A 17,043-nucleotide genomic window follows, 5' to 3' on the forward strand; every position below is an offset into this window, starting at 1 on the left:
TCACAAATCTTGAAATAATACAAAGTTCCATTTGCAGAATTAAGAGATGGAAAAACAAAATAATAGAATCAATTCTGATTTCCATCTTGAAATGCCAACTTCCATTTGCTGAGTTCATATTTGTTAAATTGAAGGGCAGAAAAAGTGAATTAATATCAACAAAAAAAGTTCAATTAATATGAGCAATATGTAATGTTAAAACCACGAGAGACGTAAGACAAATGCCAATTACCTCACGAGTCACACACGAATCCCTCGTTTCCACGTCATCTAATATAGTGACGTACCCTGATGTTGATTCACCTAACAAATATAAAGTAAGAAATTCATAAGTACTAGTTTTAGTTTACTAAAGTAGAAAAATACAAGATAAGTTCATTACCTTTCATTTCGGCAGCCCACAACCAACTTTCAGCACACATCAAGGCTTTCATCGTATTGGGATGAAGTTTACTACAATGTGGACTCACCAACCTAACACTCGTGCTAAATGCGGACTCAGAAGCAACCATCGATACCGGAATAGATAACAGATCCCTGGCCATGGCTTGTAAAATTGGATACTTGGGTTGATGTGATTTCCACCAAATTAAGACATCAAATCCCGTGGATTTGGCAAGACAGCTTTCGACAAATAATGGTCCAACTCCAATTTTGCAGTATCGATTGTCCTACTTCTCTTCGACTTCCTAAGCATGTAGACATCATACTTTGATAGTGACTCTTCATCAATGGAACTTGATTGGGAAGAAGAGTCACCAATATCCTCCATCATTGAACTAGGAATTTGATACTCCTTAAGCAATTTATAATAAAGTGCACGAACTTTCTCAACTTCTTCCTTATAAGTTGTTGGAAACAATAATTTAAAGTAGAATTCCAACACGTTGATCTTATACCTAAGATCCAACATAACAGAAACCCCCACAACACCATGTACCACAGAACAATACTTGTCAAAAAATTTCACCATTCTTTTGGCCATTTCCCTAATCACTTGATTCTCAGACGGAGCCAATTTCTCAACTCAATTCTAATCTCACATATATTTGGAAAGATTTGATTAGTAGTGGGGTATTTAGTTCCAGAAAATAACTCCATCACCTTAAAAAAAAAATTTAAGCTTATGACAAATATCTCTAGCAAACCCCCACTCACGTTCACTCGATAAGGAATTATATTGAGCGTCCCGTTTGCTTAAGTGATTGAACACATCCTCATAAAGTAGGGCTGTTTGAAGCATCAAGAGTGTTGAATTCCACCTAGTCGCACAATCAAGGCCTAATTTCTTAGTACTAGTCACATTCAATTGGTGGACTGTTTCTTCAAAAAAATTCGCTCTTTTTTGTGATGCTGTCCAATAAGCTACATTATCCCGAAGTTTCTCAATACCTACCTTGATAACATCCAACCCATCTTTAACAATAAGATTAAGAATGTGCGCACAACAACGCATATGAAACAAATCCTCACCCAACATAAGCGATGTACTATCAAGTTTGTCCCACAAAAGATCAATCATGGCATCATTGGTAGAGCAATTATCAACCGTTATACTTGAAATCTTTCTATCAATGTTCCAATCTATCAAACAATTCAACAATTGGTTACATAGAACTTCTTTTGTATGTGGACATGGCACATATATGAACCTAACATGCAATATTGATATTTAGTTAAAAATGGAAAAATGAAGATTTACATTGCATAAAGGAATAAATATAGCGGCATAAGTTAGAAATACCTCAAAATGCGACTTTGCAAAGTCCAAGAATCATCAATAAAGTGCGCTGTGATAGCCATGAAGCCTTTCTTTTGATTACTCGAAGTCCACATGTCCGTTGTGATAGCCAATGTACTTGCATTACTCACCACCAAACTCATTGTCTTCCCCCTTTGGTACTCATAAATCTTAAATATTTCAACTTTCATTGTGTTTCTACACGGCACCTTAAATAAAGGTTGAAGAGCATTTGAATACCTCCTAAATCCAACATGGTCCACAATTGAAAGAGGATACTCATGCATGATTATGGCACTTGCAAGTTCTTTCTGTGCCGTCTCATGATCAAAACTAGAAGTTAGTAGCGGAGGACGGTCTTTGTTCATGAAATTGTTTGTTAGAACTTGTTGCCTCATTTTATTCTTCTTTTGGTGTTTCCGAAAATAGTGTTCTTTCAAATGCGAAGTTCCATTCCTTGTTTCTCCCCTTTTTTTTTGTTCCACAATACTTGCAAATGGTCTTGTAAACCCCACCAATTTTCACCCTATTATAGTGAGCCCAATAAGGACTCCTTAACCTTTTTCCACCATCATCATCATCGGATTTTTCTGATACAACTTCAATTTCATCAGTAGGATTGTCACTTGCATGGTTATCAAGAGGGGATAATGATGGTACGGGGCTACCACTTGGTTGTGATGGTCCACAACCATCAATCGGATTTGTTGACTGAGCACTCGAACCGACAGGTGATTCAGACATAATTAATCTAGTCCTAAGAAAACACCAGCAGATTCAGACATGATTCAAGCTACAATTACAGATTTAAGCTACAATATTCAGTTCAAGTTACAATTAAATCACAAGCGTGCTCCTAAAGAGTGTGAGGTTTTGCAAAATACCGAAAGACTAGTTCGAAGCTTCTAAAATGTCATAATTTATGGAACTAGGTTGATTCAGGACTGTGCCTTAAGGAAAGGGAATCTCTTGTGCCATAGGGTGCAATCACCAAATAAAGGAGATTTAACGAACGACAGAGCAAGGAACAATTGCCTCTTCATTACCAAAGATTAGAACAATGTTCAGAGATCATAGCATAAGTCCCTCCAATCAATTGATTTAGGCCCCACCTTCATACACAATTGCAGAACTATTTCGTGGAAATAACAAAAGATAAAGCCAAAACATAGATGTACAAAATAGAAGAACCATAGATGTGTGTATAAACAATTGCAAATTTAAGAAAGTAGATGTAGTTTTCACTTTTCACAACACATGAATAATCTTAGTCCAATCAACTCATCCACTGGTACACTAGTCTATGAGCAAAATCAAACACTTAGCCCACATGCAGCAAATTCAAGCACATAGATCTCTCAAGCAAATTATATTTTCGAGCACATGAGAGAGAGAGAGAGAGAGAGAGAGAGAGAGAGAGAGAGATATAAACCAGAGATGATAATAGTCGACTGATTCAAATGGGCCCCGAAGAGTGTCGACTGCGGATTGCGGACTCGTTGGACTGCTGCAATCGATTGCCTGAAAAAATCGAGAAATGAGAGACAAGATCGAGAGAGAGATCGAGAGAGAGAGAGAGAGAGAGAGAGAGAGAGAGAGAGAGAGAGAGAGAGAAATCTCACGATTGCTTATCTCAATCAAAATCGTAGCCTGCAAAAATGGAGTTACAGAGACGATGAGAGTATGCAATAGAGATTAGAGAGTCCAGATTGGGAGAGAGACTAAGAAAGAGAGAGAGAGATCTCACGAAGAGGAGTGGAGTCCAGATCGAGTCGCTGCTATGGAGATTGGAGCTGTGGAGTTTAGTCTGGATAGGAGTGGCCGAGTCAAGGGGAAATGAAAACCCTAAGTGCCATAAGTGTGTGTGTGTGTGTATACACATATATACAAGGGTATTTTTGTAATTAACCTGTTTCGGTTCGGTTCGGGGAATGTTTGGGTTATCAGCTCAATTGTAACTGAACCGAATCCGTTCGGTTACCTTCCAACCTCCACCATATCTGCACCAACGAGGAATTTTTCGGTTATGGTTTATGGAAAAAAAGCTGTTACGGTTCGGATACCCATCAGCTCAGTCGAGATTGCCATCCCTATACAGGACAAGGTACAAGGACGAGGTTGCCAATGCAGCTGGCATGCTACAGTTGGAGGCCAACATGAACTTGACAAAGGCGATTCTTGCATCGGTCGTGCCCGAGCTCGTGTTGCCGTACATAGATGAGGAGTGTGCGCCCCGCCGGTAGTGGAGTAGTTGCGTTGGGAATCCCCTAAGTTGCTCAGTCTGCGTATAGTTCTTGGAGGGCGTAGAATCTCTCCACAATTCTCATTAGTTCGCCCTTGTCGTGCGGAGGATGGATTACCAATTTGTCCAAGATCTTGCTGCCAGATTCTAAGCCGTTTTTGAAAGAACGTGTGGCCCAATACTCGTCAATCCTAGGGATTTCGTTGAACAGTTGCCAATAACGTTCGGAGTACTGCCTGAGCGTCTTAGTCAAGAGGTTCCTCATTTGAGACAAGGATTCGTGCTCCTTGGCCGTCTTATTCTTAGTTATGAAGCAGGTATTGAATGCCCGTTCAAGGTCGGGTAAGTTTCGTATGCATCCAGCGAGCAATTTGTTGAACCACTAGAGTCCAATGGAGCCAAGGCTGGCGGGGAATGCTTTGCATTTGACTTCATCCTTCGTGGTACACAGCTCAATGGTTTGGCAAAAATGGATTAGATGCGTGTAGGCTGCACAGGTGTTTGGATTGAATTTAGTAACCTTCGGCAAGTAGAAGGTGGATTCGACCATCGTATTGATTATATGAGGTGTGAAGGGCGAGACGCCGAGGTCCTTCAGTTGCCGTTCAAAGCCTGGGTGCGGTGGCTTGCCGTGTCCATCGATTTTTGACCTCTTGTGTTCTCTATCCTTAGAATCTCTGTCCAAGGGCTTATCATGGTCTTTGTGCCAAAGCTTCTCCTTCATCTCGATGTCTGCTCGGCGAGGTCCGTCAATAGACTTTTCTTGTTCACGATAGACCTTTGGGTCATCATTTTGTCCTTCGACGTGGGCGCCCTTACCGTCCAGCCAAACCTTCTTCCCAGCTTCCAAGTTTTCGAGTGGGATTTCTCAGAGACGCTCAGAAACGTGCTGCCTTGTCTCCAGGGAGGCTTGGTTGTGGTAGGAAGTCATGGTGCGGGAATACTTCGCGCGACCAGTAGAGTAAATACTTGTGAACGATCTGGCAGTGTCCCTAGATCTGCTCCACTCCTGGTGGCTTCATGAGGATGCATCACGGAGGTGGTCGGCTGCCGCTAGAGGATTATTTCCTTGCGTCGCCCTTCTCGGGTGTGAAGCCAAGGCGGTCCTTCATGGAACTGCAGTAGCCCATTTTAAAGGGTTGTTCCTGTGGTGGTGGGGGAAGTGTTTGCTGTCGTCGCCACTGATCTCCATCAGATCTAGATGTAGTTGGTGTAACCTCTTGCATGTGCTGCTTCATTTGAGCCATTTTCGCCCTTAGAACCGCCAATTCATTGTCCTTTTCATCGTCCCGTCGCTGTGACATGCGGATGTAAGCCGTCGTCATATCGTCCTAAGTCGGAGATAACACAGAGCTAGCAGGAATCGAAATGGATATGTGTCTCTCTAAAGGTTGAAGAATTGGACTTTTGTTGGTGTCCTTGGCTCCTAAAATGGTAACGTCTGTCAGTTCTCTGCCCATCGTGTCTGAGATTGTGGCTATTTTTTGGGAAAAGGGAGGTGGTTTGAAGGAAGTTCAAGCTGCTTTGAATCAAAAGCATTTTCACGTCAGTTTCACTAATTGTGTGGCTCGTTGATCCTTAGTTTGAGCTCCTCTTCAATTGGTTCGAGAGTTGCCTAGCCTTTTTGCCCTAATCTACACAGTGAACGCACAACTAAGACATGGCCCGGGTTGCTCGGCAAGGCCCTCCGGTGAGAGGATGAGAATGTGTAGAGGGTAAAACAAGAGACTAGGGTTTTAGGGTGGAGAAGCATGTACCTCTTTAGGGCTGCTTTGCTTGGTATTTGTAAAGTCTCCTTGGCTTGCTCTCTAAGTACGGGCATGTGCCTTACACGGGTCGCTAATGTCATTCTGATGTCACCGATAAAATCTGGTAACCATTTCTGGTGTGAGCTGGCACCCCCATGCGCGCCAATCATTATCCTTTGGCATAAGCGCTTCAGCACGTGTGGGTGGAGCATGGTTCTGATGTGGGCCGAACCCTGTTTCTAACCGAGCCACAGGGGGAACGCTTAGAAAGACGGAGAAGTGGTGGGGCCATCTACAAGCCCTGATCTTTGGCCGAGCCATGTAGACACCTCCCAAATGGGGCATCGCCATACAGATATCCTGACTCTTCAATTTCACTTCATAAACTAGAATCGTGGACATTCCCATGGCTAGGAACATCTCCACACGATAACAGTTATCATCAAAATAGAGTCGCCACCCAGTTTATAAAAACTAGAAAAATTAGGTAGAGATTTTGGGTACAGGAGCCAAAGGTATGATAAGGGGAAGGTATAAGGCACCCCTCTTCACCCAATCACGAGACTAACCCATAGTCATTCGACATACGATATATGTTTGCTCTATTTAATTTTAAACAAATAAACTATTTTTAACCTTCAAGCAGTTAATATGGTGAGCTAGAGCAGTAAGTAGTACATGCAAGGCTGTCCTGAAGAATGGATCCCATGGCCGGTGAATAGATGTCACGGCCAAGGGATCTTTCTGAATCAATGTATTGGCCTTGGGAACGATGTCCTAGTCGATATTCTTCCTCACACCAGAATTTGAACTGTTAATAAAAAAATCAAAACTCTATGATAAAAATGTAGGAACAAAAAATAAATCAAACCATAGGCCCCTGGGCCTCACCACCTTGATCCCTCAGTTGCTTGATTGCTTTGGATTAATGGTGATTGACTGACCTTCTTCTCGAAACCCTAGGATTAAGGTTTGTACTTCGGGGTTTGATTGCTCGGGATGCGGCTACTCACAGAGAGTTAGGGCTTTTGTAGAGGGGGGTATGAGAGTATTTTTGCAGGGTATCGTGACTAGAAAGAGTGTGTTGTTATGTTCATTTTGAACCCTAAGTGCCTCTTTATATAGGCATGGGGTGACTCACTCCGGCCAATCAAATGATGTGAATCAATAAGATAGTTTAGGGTAACATTATCTGTATTCCAAATCTGCTTTTGTAGCCCTAAAGAATTGGAGAATGGCTACTAGAGTTTTGAGCATGGATTAAACGATTGACAGAACATTCCAGAATTCTAAAAAAAGACAATCTGGTAGCCGCCAGAAAGATCTGGCGGCCGAGGAATTCATCTCGCGGGTGAGGAATTGGTCTATCAGGGAGATTTTCAAACACCATATGCTACGGGTGAAGAAAAGAAGTGGAGGCCGTGAGATCGATCTTGTGGCCAAAAAATGTATTTTCTTAGGATGCTGTATTTCTGTCTGAAAGGCTGTTTGGCTTTGAATTAGGTCCTCTAAGTGGCTAAAAGCACTCACCAAAGTCCATAGGTTTACAAGAAGTCAATCAACAATCACTGTATCCATTCATCATCGGGATAGTCCCCAAGGTGGGATTTAAAATAATCGTTATGCCAAATTGGGGTGTCTACAAGCCGGATAATTTCTCTCATGACCGAGGCATCGGGTCGTTGGGATGAGACCCTTCTCCGAGCTTGGTCTACTGTCGAGCGTGCCCTTCCAGCGACATTGGATCTAAGCGCCGTCTTGGGCTCGGACCGTGCCCGAGGTAGTCCGATCTGAGCCGCTATGTTCGGCCTACTATAGATTCCAAAGTTCTAGAATCACCAAAAAAATGAATACACCATTGATTCATTAAAAGCATATCACTCTCTAATAAGAAGCATCCATCCAAAGTCCAAACTCCCAAATTCCATAGTACCACATGCCAACAAGATTGGTAGGTGGGGAAGGCTACGTACTTCGTACTGGATAAAAAAATGTGGCCAAGGGTACTCCAGATAGTTAGGGTGGCTCCGGTTGTATCGAGATTAAACGGCTAATTGTGATTGCAACAATGTTACGTCTACCTTACAAGTTCACCGTGTGTTACTTGGGGCCTAGCTCAATTTTGTCCTTATGATTTCAAAATATATATCTACCGATATCTCTGTTGGAGCTAATTTCTATGGGATCCCATAAAAAAATTATTTTAGAATTTATGGATATTTTTTTCTGTTTTTTGTGAGGCCCAGAGTAGGCTCCACGTGGCATGCGGTGGACCTGTGCAGTGGATTATTGCTTTGTTATGACTAGACGAATCTAAACTGTAAAAAATTACGATCAAAATTCAATTTTTTTTTGAATAAAGACGAAAAATCATTGGATTATTTTTTGTCTTTATTCAAAAAATTGGGTTTCGATCATTTTTTTATTTTTTGGATTTCTCCCGTCATGACGAATCAATAATCCATAAAAAATTGACAAAAAAATGAACAGATGTGCAAAATTTTGAATAAGGACAAAAAAATAAACCATTTGACTTATTTAGGCCAAACAACCCCTAAGTTTTACTAAGGGATTTTTGGATTTTTTGGGTTTTTTTTTTCTTTTTTGTTATTAACATTTTTTCGCGTTTGTTCGATTTGTAATAAAAAAAGAATCCTATTGATTCGTTTTGACGAGAGGAATCGAAAAAGTAAAATTATAACTTTTACCCTAATATTTTTTTGTAGTACTTCATCCGTTCCAAAATGAGTGAGCTTTTTGGAATCCGTGTTATTTTAAAATGCTTTTATCGTTCGATTTATAAAGTTTTATGTGATTTTAAAAACTTTGTTTTATAGAACTAATTAAAATCTATCAAATAAGATCCATATTGCATATTTTTAACACTCATATTGAAATACATAAGTAATTAAAAATGATGCGCTTTTCCAAAAATGTCACTCCTTTTGGAACAAAGGGAGTATCATAGATAAAACTCAAAAGCCAAAGTAAAAAATATTTTACTTTTTCGATTTCTCTAATCGAGACTAACCTATAAGAGTAAAAAGCTTTTCGCAAAAAAAAAAAAAATGGATAACAACAAAACGAAACAATCCCAAAAAAAACCCAAAAATCTTTGCAACTCGTACTCCACTATTTTATTTTCCTTCTCTTCTTTCTCCAAAAAGAAATTTATATAAATGGTTCTTCTAGTTTCATTCAAGCCTCATTTTCGTCACTTAACAATCAATTACAGCTCTTTTGACCTTCAAATTTAGTTTTCGTACAAAATTGGTTCAATTGATAATTTCTGTCAGCCAAACTGGACGGAAAAAATCAGATTGATGTCAGTTTGGATGTTTTAGTTCGTACCAAGTTGGTCCAATTGATACGATTGCCCTCAATTTGATTTTTTCCATCCAGTTTAGCTAATAGACGATATCAACTTGATCCAAAAATCAAACTTGAAGGTTTAAAAAGTTACAATTGATATTTAGAGGACGAAAATAAGACTTGGGTAAAACTAAAAAGACAATTTCTATAAATTTTCCTTTTCCAAAAGGCCGCCTGCCCCACCTTTCCCTAATCTCTCTCTCTCTCTCCCTCTCTCTCTCTAACCAACAACTGCAAACCGCCCCCTTTTCCCCATTCCCCGTCTCCTCCCTCTCTAACCAAGTTCCAATAACAGGGCCCAACGACAGAACCCCCTTCTCTCTCTCTCTCTCTCTCTCTGTCTCTCTCCACCTGTTCTTCACTCTCTAGATTTTCTCCCTCTTGTCCAGCCATCTGTTTATCCCCCTCGACTCGAACACCTGTCTCTCTCCTCTTTCCATGGAAAAAAGTGTAATTAATTAGAAAGGAACATAGAGAGATGGGTAAATACATGAAGAAGGCAAAGACATCAGGAGAGGTGGCCCTCATGGACTCCTATCTCGGCGTCCGTACCCGCGCCAAAACCCTAGCTCTCCAGAAATCCGGCGGCGGCGGGGGGTCCTACCTCCAGCTCCGCAGCCGTAGACTAGAGAAACAAACCCTAATCTGCGATTCCAAGAGGCAGAAGCTAACGCCCAAAGAAAGTCCTGTATCTCACCCCAAAAACCCTAATTTGGTGGCCGATGAAGGGACTCGTTTGGAGACAGAGGAAAAGAAGCGCGAAGATGTTGATGAGGGAATTGAAGCTTCATTTGGCGAGAATGTGGTGGAATTTGAAGGTAGAGAGAGGTGGGTTTTTCTATTTACCCTTTTTTTGGTTTTTTTAATTGTTTTCTAAGCTTCAGTTGTTGAAAGGTAGGTAGTTTTTCCTGTTTTTATCCTGTAAAATGGTTTTCAAAATTTTGGAAAGAAACGAAGCCAAATTCGATACCCAAACTTATGGAAAAGAAAAGAAGGGAAAATTTATAAGAAATTTCTCTTCCGTTGTTTGGTTTTAGGGGAGAAAATAACAAATTCAGTATAGTGCACAACATTTTCCTCCAAAAAAAAAAATGGTGAAAGCTTGTTGAAATTTGACGCTAGAGAGGTGGGTTTTCGATTAATTGTGTTTTTGGTTGTTAAAAGTCTCTCAGTATTTGATGGTTAGTGCTTTTTCCTGTTTTTAACCGTAAAAAAGATTGTCTTTGCTCTGTTTGGTTGCTGAGAAAGTAGGGGAAAGCAAAAAAAATAGTAAGAATTTAAAGCCCCTCTTTTTAGATGCAAGGGCCCGCTTGGATGCGGGTAAAAAATTGGGGGTAAAAAATATGAAGGGGATAAGATAGTAGGGTATTAATTTTGATGGGTTGGCCCGCATAGATTTGATGTTCACGGGGGGATAAAATATTATGTGGTTTGGATGAGATATTAAAAATGGGATAAAATTTGACTTTGTTTGGACGGTTTTTATAGAATGGGGAGATAAGAAGGGGTGAATGATGGGAAAAACTGTCAAATGACTATTTTGCACTTGGTTAAATTTGATTATGTATTAAAATAAGTATATAAATTTGAAAATCAATATATTTAATCAATTTTGGACAATTGGAAGTATAAAAAAATAAATTAATTAAAAAATGTCTATTCTAAAAAATTTATATTAAAAAACGTTTTTTAACTATATTTTTTAATATATAAATGGTGTAAAAAGATAAGTGTTCCAATTTTCAAGCTGTTTGAACCGTGCAAAGATCTTATTTTTCTGATCATTTTATCTTAAATAGTCATAATAGATTTTTGGCTCTAAGGTCTTTCAATGAGCACCCGAAGAGAGCCTTGAAACTAAATAAGAATTTTCGGGTTGGGAAAATGGGATAAGCGGGGGTGATTTCGTCCAAATTTCACCACTCTACAGCCGGATAAAATTTGGGCAACCCAAGAGGAGCCCAAAAGTTTCACGGCTAAAACCTATGGTAGCGTCAAAATGAAGAACGGAGGAAAAGAAAAGAGGGGAAAGAATGATGCATCCAAGCAGCGGCAACAGCTTCGGCCCCACCCCATTTACCCTCTCCTATTATTTCACTCCTCTTTTGACTCCATCCAAGCAGGGCCTAAGGGATGAATTTTAAAGCCCCCCATTCCACACTTGTTAGTTGTTGGGCCCAGAGTGTCCCATGGATTTGGTTACACAATGCCACCCCTGCGAGCACTCTGTGACCCGCTCTGATACCATTTGAAAAACCGTAGTTCGCCTAGGTTTATAGATTTGCTATGTTTTAATCTCTTATAATAACCATCAAATCACCAATCAATATTTCAACCAATCACACAAATGAAAGCAACCAAACAACGAACGCAATGATATACTTTGGAAACCCTGGAAGGGTAAGAACCACGGGAAGGAATCAAACACTATGAAATATTGTGCGGTTACAAGTAATCTTACCCTACAATTCTGAATCCTCACAAATCGCCGTTAGATTTACTTGTTGAATCCACGTCACCTCACTCAGTTTTTGACCGTCGCTGCCTTGAATCCACAAGCCTTCCACTATCCTTCAGAAATCCACGGCCAACTCAAGTAAGTTGAATCAAAGTTTGTAAGAACTTCTTGGAGCTATGCTTGTTGCTCAATGATCCATGGATCTTCTCCTTACTCCAAGATTCAAGCCAAAGTCCCTTCAATGTTTTCTTAGGTTAGGAAGAGATTTGGGGCGGCTATATCATATGTGGTACCCACAAAACCCTAATAAGCCACATATTTACAAGCTGCAGAATCTGATAGAGTTGCTAGAGCAACTTCTGAAGTCTGTTTGAGTTGCTCAAGCAACTTTCTGAAAAACGTTGCCATATATCAAAACATTGATTTCCCTAGCTTCCTTTCCTCTTGAAGTTGTTATATATTGAAATCCTTGATTCCCTTGATTTTCTTCCACTTCAATTACTTAAAATCTCTACCACTCAGTTACAAATTTCATTGATTTCCTTCCACTTCCTAAATAGACACTCTAGAAATAAATTGAAAATAAATTACAACTCGATAAATAGGGATACAATTAAATGTGTGTTTTGTCGTGAAATTTGCCAACAAAGAGAGACCGTGGCCTAACATTAGTAGATGAATGTAAGGCATGTCATGTAACTCCATTATCAAAGGCGAAACTTCATTGCAAAATGTTTACTTCATTCTCAATTACTAATGCCTGAGTCCAAGGGTCCGTTTGGAGAATTTTGGATTTTCTAGATTATGGATCTTAAAGCCCCTCTTTCTAGATGTAACCGATTTTGCACCTCATTGTTGATAACCCTGGTTTCCATTCTATTCAGGAAAAAAAAATACAGAAGCAGATTTTTTGAAACTTATCGTTTTTCGAATATCCGAGGCTAGAAATGTTTTGGTGGTTTCATTTGTTTGCAAAGGAAAATTCGGTTTTACTTGGGTTTGACTACCCAAGGTTGGCCTGGTACTTTGGGGTTTGCTCCCACTTGAGGTCTCAGGTTCGATTTCCTTTGCTAGCAACTGTCGGGGTCACCTCACCCCAAGTGTAAGTGTGTGAAAAGCCTCTGGGAGAGGCTGTAGGGATTATTAGTCTGGGGTGTCTACATTACCCAAAAAACAACTTGGTTTTGACATTATTGTCTTGTTACTCCCTTTTCGAAACATAGATTGTCTCATTACTACCCCCTCAATCTTTGTTGATTAGGTGTTTAATCCTGGACTGCCTTTGGGGGCTGTTGGGTTGCTGAAACCATGGGGCTTGTTGTTTATCGGCTTCAAGGCCCCATCTCTGTTTAATGTTAATGAAGTCCCTGTTCTGGAAAAAAAATTGGGGGCAAAGAATGTAGGATGAAAATAAAATGCTTGCTTGCCCATTTGCTTATGTAAGGTTTTTGATGTGAAACAATTTCTTCTTCTTTTCCGTATTTTTTTCCCCCTTTTCCCCGTTTCTCCATTTAGCCTGAAGAAACTATGTACTAGCCTTCTTTCAAGCCTTTCTTGACTGGTGATAACGTGACATTTCTATTATGGGGATATCCTAAACGGGTTGATTTCTTTTTCAGGGTTTATTGGACTTCTAATTGCTATTCTTTGTTCACTTAAACCAGGTTATTCTGGGTGTTACAATTTCTCAGTTCTGTCCCTCAAATCACTTCTCAATCCGGTGCAGGGAAATTATTTGAAAATATTGGTGTTTAGTGACATTCTGCAGTCATTTTTACAGTTCTGGTTGGATCTCAACTTATTTTGAGTCTGAGAAGTGTTTAGTTCTGCAAACAGGATATAGTTCTATCAGGTCCCCATTGAACTACATTTTACTCCTTGTTTTGAATTAGGGCAAGAGAGTAATTCCACATACCAACTCACCTAGGCAATTGCTGACTAGGGAGAGGCATAATGGACTCTTTAAACACACATTTTACTCCTTGTTGGTTAAAGTGACTAGTCATGAGTTTATCTTCTGTTACGTTTCAAGTACAACCCCCGATTCAAGTACAACCACCAATTCCTCCAAGATTAGTTGTCATTTTTCATTTTAGTATAAGGGCCCTTGGGATACCAATTGATTATTTTTACTTCTATTTTATTTGGTGCTGTATATATGCATGGGAAAGGTTTCTGTGATTAGTGCTAAGGTCCTACGGATATAGCCTAGATGAAAGTTGTTGAAAGAAATTACAAAAGGTGCAAAAAAACTCTGGGTCTTGTGTTCTTCACTGTATGTAATAAAAATTGAAAGATAGGTGCCTTTTACTTGATCCTGGTGTACAGATTGACAAATAATGCAGAAAAGTTGCGTATATACGAACTCAGATACGCAAGAAAAGATCCGGATCCAGAAAGTTAATATTCTGTTTTGGCGTTTCGAATGGAATAACTATAAATGATTGAGAGGGCACTTTTCCTAATTTTAAAGTTGTATGTGGGGTACCGGTCATTATTAAATGGAGTAGTGGGATCAGATATGAAACACATGATGAAAGCTGCCACTGGCTATGAATTTCTTGCTATATCAATGTCAGTTGCAGATAGTTTAGTGTCAGTTTTTCATGATAAGGGAGGGAGACTTTGGGTTGTTGTGGCTTTCTCTCGGTCTGTGTGTGTGTGTGTACATTCTTTGATGGTAGAGGGAAATGCATCTACTATGTGACAGGAGTACCAGGGAAAGCACACCATGCAGTTTAATAAGAGATCCAGAGAGCATCAGAACCCCTGGTTCTACTACAAGGCCTACCATGCCTACTGAAGCTAACAGGAGACTGCAGAATTCCATGCCAAGACACATACCGACCGCAAATGAAATGGATGAGTTCTTCGCTGGTGCAGAAGAAAAGCAACGACGACAATTTATTGAGAAGTATTTTTCTCATCTCTGTTTTTAGTTTTGTTTTTCCTGATTGTATAGCATCATTTGTTTATAAATTGCCCATATGGAATTCCCTTCTATTGTATCATGGTCATTCAATCGTGGAGGAAGTAGCCAAGGAAACGTTTTATTGAGATTCCTACAATTATTGCACTTTTTTTAATAGGTTATACGGGGCTAATCTCAAGGGAAAGTCGAATATGGTGGTCCTACTGCGGTCCTGCTAACTTAATAAAGAAAATACATGGCTTTTCTTTGTTTTCCTGACAGCGAGGTTAATATTGAGTTCTTTGGCAGGTACAACTTTGATCTGGTGAATGACGCACCTCTCCCTGGACGGTACGAGTGGTCGAAGCTGGATTCATAGGTGTTCGTGTTCGATCAAGACTTCTTTTCTTGCAAAATGATCAAAATAATTTAGCGTAGTAGGAAACAGTTGCATGAATTGGCCTTTAGTTGACATGGTATTGGTGATGGTGCTATTTTCCATCTCCGTTCTTATTTTAACTTGTAAAGAACGACGAAGTAGGACGGCTGTCGAAGGTGAAAGAGTGTAGACCAATGACCTGTAACATAACAAACTAGTACTAGTACAACAAGGTCCTTGTCTAACTGAGAATGGGGAAGGGAATCAGGATATTAGGTTAGGGTTGAGTCAATTAGGTCCAGTAGTAGGTAGGTGGGTACAGAAATTTACTTAGATTTAGTCTTCTCCTGTATCTACCCTTCCCCAGTTGTTGTCTGTACATGTAATGATGCAACTGTGAATAAAGATGACACATTTCCCTCTGCTCATTTTTTTTTTTTGGCTCTCTTGGCCTTCTGTCAAGCTTTTATGTCATGTGCAGTGTATATTTGTCATGATTATCTTCATCTGAAGACAGTTGACCCTTCATACGTTTAGATTCCTTATTGAGTGAAGCCTCTCAAGGCTTGTTTATCGGATAAAGTTTCAGATAGATAAGAGATGAATATGTTATGTTGGGGGAATTAGTTAAGGATTAGCTTATACTTGATTTGAATAGTAGTTGACATGGGTAAGTAAAAGTGAGTGGATAATGTGAAAATTACTTAATTACCATAGTGGGTCTCGTGTCGCCATCGGTGCAAGATCGGAAACCTCTAGTCGGTGGTTGCAGAAGGCTTGTAAAGTTTGGAACCGACTGTAAATATGCATAACTTCACTTTCGGAAAGTCTAATGGTACACTCCTTTCTGGGCCCATTTGGGGTTTTAGAAAAATGATCGAAATTGCTTATTTTGTTTATAATCTTTGCAAAAAATAAACTCAATCCGGTGTTTGTAAAAGTATTTACGAAACATCCAAATTTTGCTTTAGAACTCAGGTTTGAATTTTAGGACAAAGTTGGACGTTTTGTAGACAGTCTTAACTGATATCGGATTGAGCTTATTTTTCGTAAGAGCTGTAAATAAAGTTTTTGAGACTCAAACAGGATCAAAAAAGGGATTTGTACGTACACACTTTTCTATTGTATACACAGAAATTCGTATCTATCTAGACTGTAAAAGGTTTGGTACAGGACCACAAAAAAATGTAATAGCGTGTATCTTTACTTTCTCTTTCAAGTTCGAGACAACACAACCATTGATGACCCTGAGCGATTTAGTCAAGTGATTGTGAGAAAGCAACAAGTGTTCCTAGGTTATAGGTTTCATTCCTGCGGTGGTCAAACATTTCAAACTTTGGGGCCACTTCCGGTTGTTCTCTTCAGGACTCAGGAATTAGTTGAGGTGCGCGCAAGCTGACCCGAACATCTGGTTGTCAAAAAAAAAAAAAAAACCCCAATTATTAGTGCATCTTCTGTTGGCTGAGATTAACCTCGATCCTTGATTATTATTAGCAGAGAAACTAAGAAACAAGCAAGCAATTAATTAATTGTCGCAAGCTTAGTCGGGGACAACTTATAATACTCCCTCCGTCCCATAATGTTTGTCCGGTCCGCAAAACAAGAACGTAAAAATGAGTACAATTTTTGCAAGAAAAATTCAAAATTTTTTCAACAATTCATTAGATATCGATGAGTTCTTATGATTTATGAAAAAAGTTTAAATTTTTTTATTGAAAGAAATATATTATTTTTTGGTTCTCGTTTTGCGGACCGGACAAATATTTTGGGATGGAGGGAGTAGTATTTTTCACATTCGTACTAGAGTTTTCTTTACAAGGATATATTTATACACACCAACATGGGCCTAATCTTTCACTTGAGCCCAACTAAAAAATAAGTTAACATGACCCAGTACAAGTTATGGCCCACTTACACATAATTATTTTAGCCCAAATACAAAATACAAACAAGGCATTGACTTTAGAGATAATTCTTGGCCGGTCTTATGTTTTTAGTTCACGGCTTAGGGGGTCCTCCCCAAAAATCCAACGCTCCTACCCATTCATGTGTGCATTAATCCCCTACCTCTCTACTATGTCTCTCTCTCTCTCTCTCTCTCTCTCTCTCTCTCTCTCTCTCTCATTCATTTTAAATCTTGTAATATTTATAATTTATATTATAAATATTCAATTATATATATATATATATAT

At 39.5% G+C, this 17,043-nt stretch overlaps 2 protein-coding genes and 1 long non-coding RNA gene across 3 annotated transcripts; 1 reads left to right on the top strand and 2 right to left on the bottom strand.

The window, feature by feature from the left end:
* Positions 1–589: 589 nt before the first annotated feature.
* LOC131299593 (zinc finger BED domain-containing protein RICESLEEPER 2-like) lies at positions 590–2,139 on the bottom strand. The gene is made up of 3 exons (XM_058325179.1): positions 1,745–2,139; positions 1,149–1,652; positions 590–899 (listed from the first exon to the last, which is right to left on the bottom strand). The coding sequence occupies exons 1-3, from the start codon at positions 2,137–2,139 to the stop codon at positions 590–592; spliced, it is 1,209 nt and encodes a 402-aa protein (XP_058181162.1).
* A 7,145-nt stretch (positions 2,140–9,284) lies between these two features.
* Positions 9,285–15,279, top strand: LOC131300440 (cyclin-dependent kinase inhibitor 5-like). The gene is made up of 3 exons (XM_058326291.1): positions 9,285–9,931; positions 14,272–14,475; positions 14,782–15,279. Exons 1-3 carry the CDS (start codon positions 9,582–9,584, stop codon positions 14,849–14,851), a joined length of 624 nt encoding a protein of 207 aa, XP_058182274.1. The 5' UTR covers positions 9,285–9,581; the 3' UTR covers positions 14,852–15,279.
* On the bottom strand, positions 10,196–13,658 carry LOC131300442 (uncharacterized). The gene is made up of 2 exons (XR_009190963.1): positions 13,530–13,658; positions 10,196–13,425 (listed from the first exon to the last, which is right to left on the bottom strand). It is a non-coding gene; the product is annotated as an uncharacterized LOC131300442 (long non-coding RNA).
* Positions 15,280–17,043: the final 1,764 nt, after the last annotated feature.

The sequence above is a fragment of the Rhododendron vialii genome, chromosome 9a, assembly GCF_030253575.1.
Source record: "Rhododendron vialii isolate Sample 1 chromosome 9a, ASM3025357v1".
Taxonomy (NCBI): Eukaryota; Viridiplantae; Streptophyta; class Magnoliopsida; order Ericales; family Ericaceae; genus Rhododendron; species Rhododendron vialii.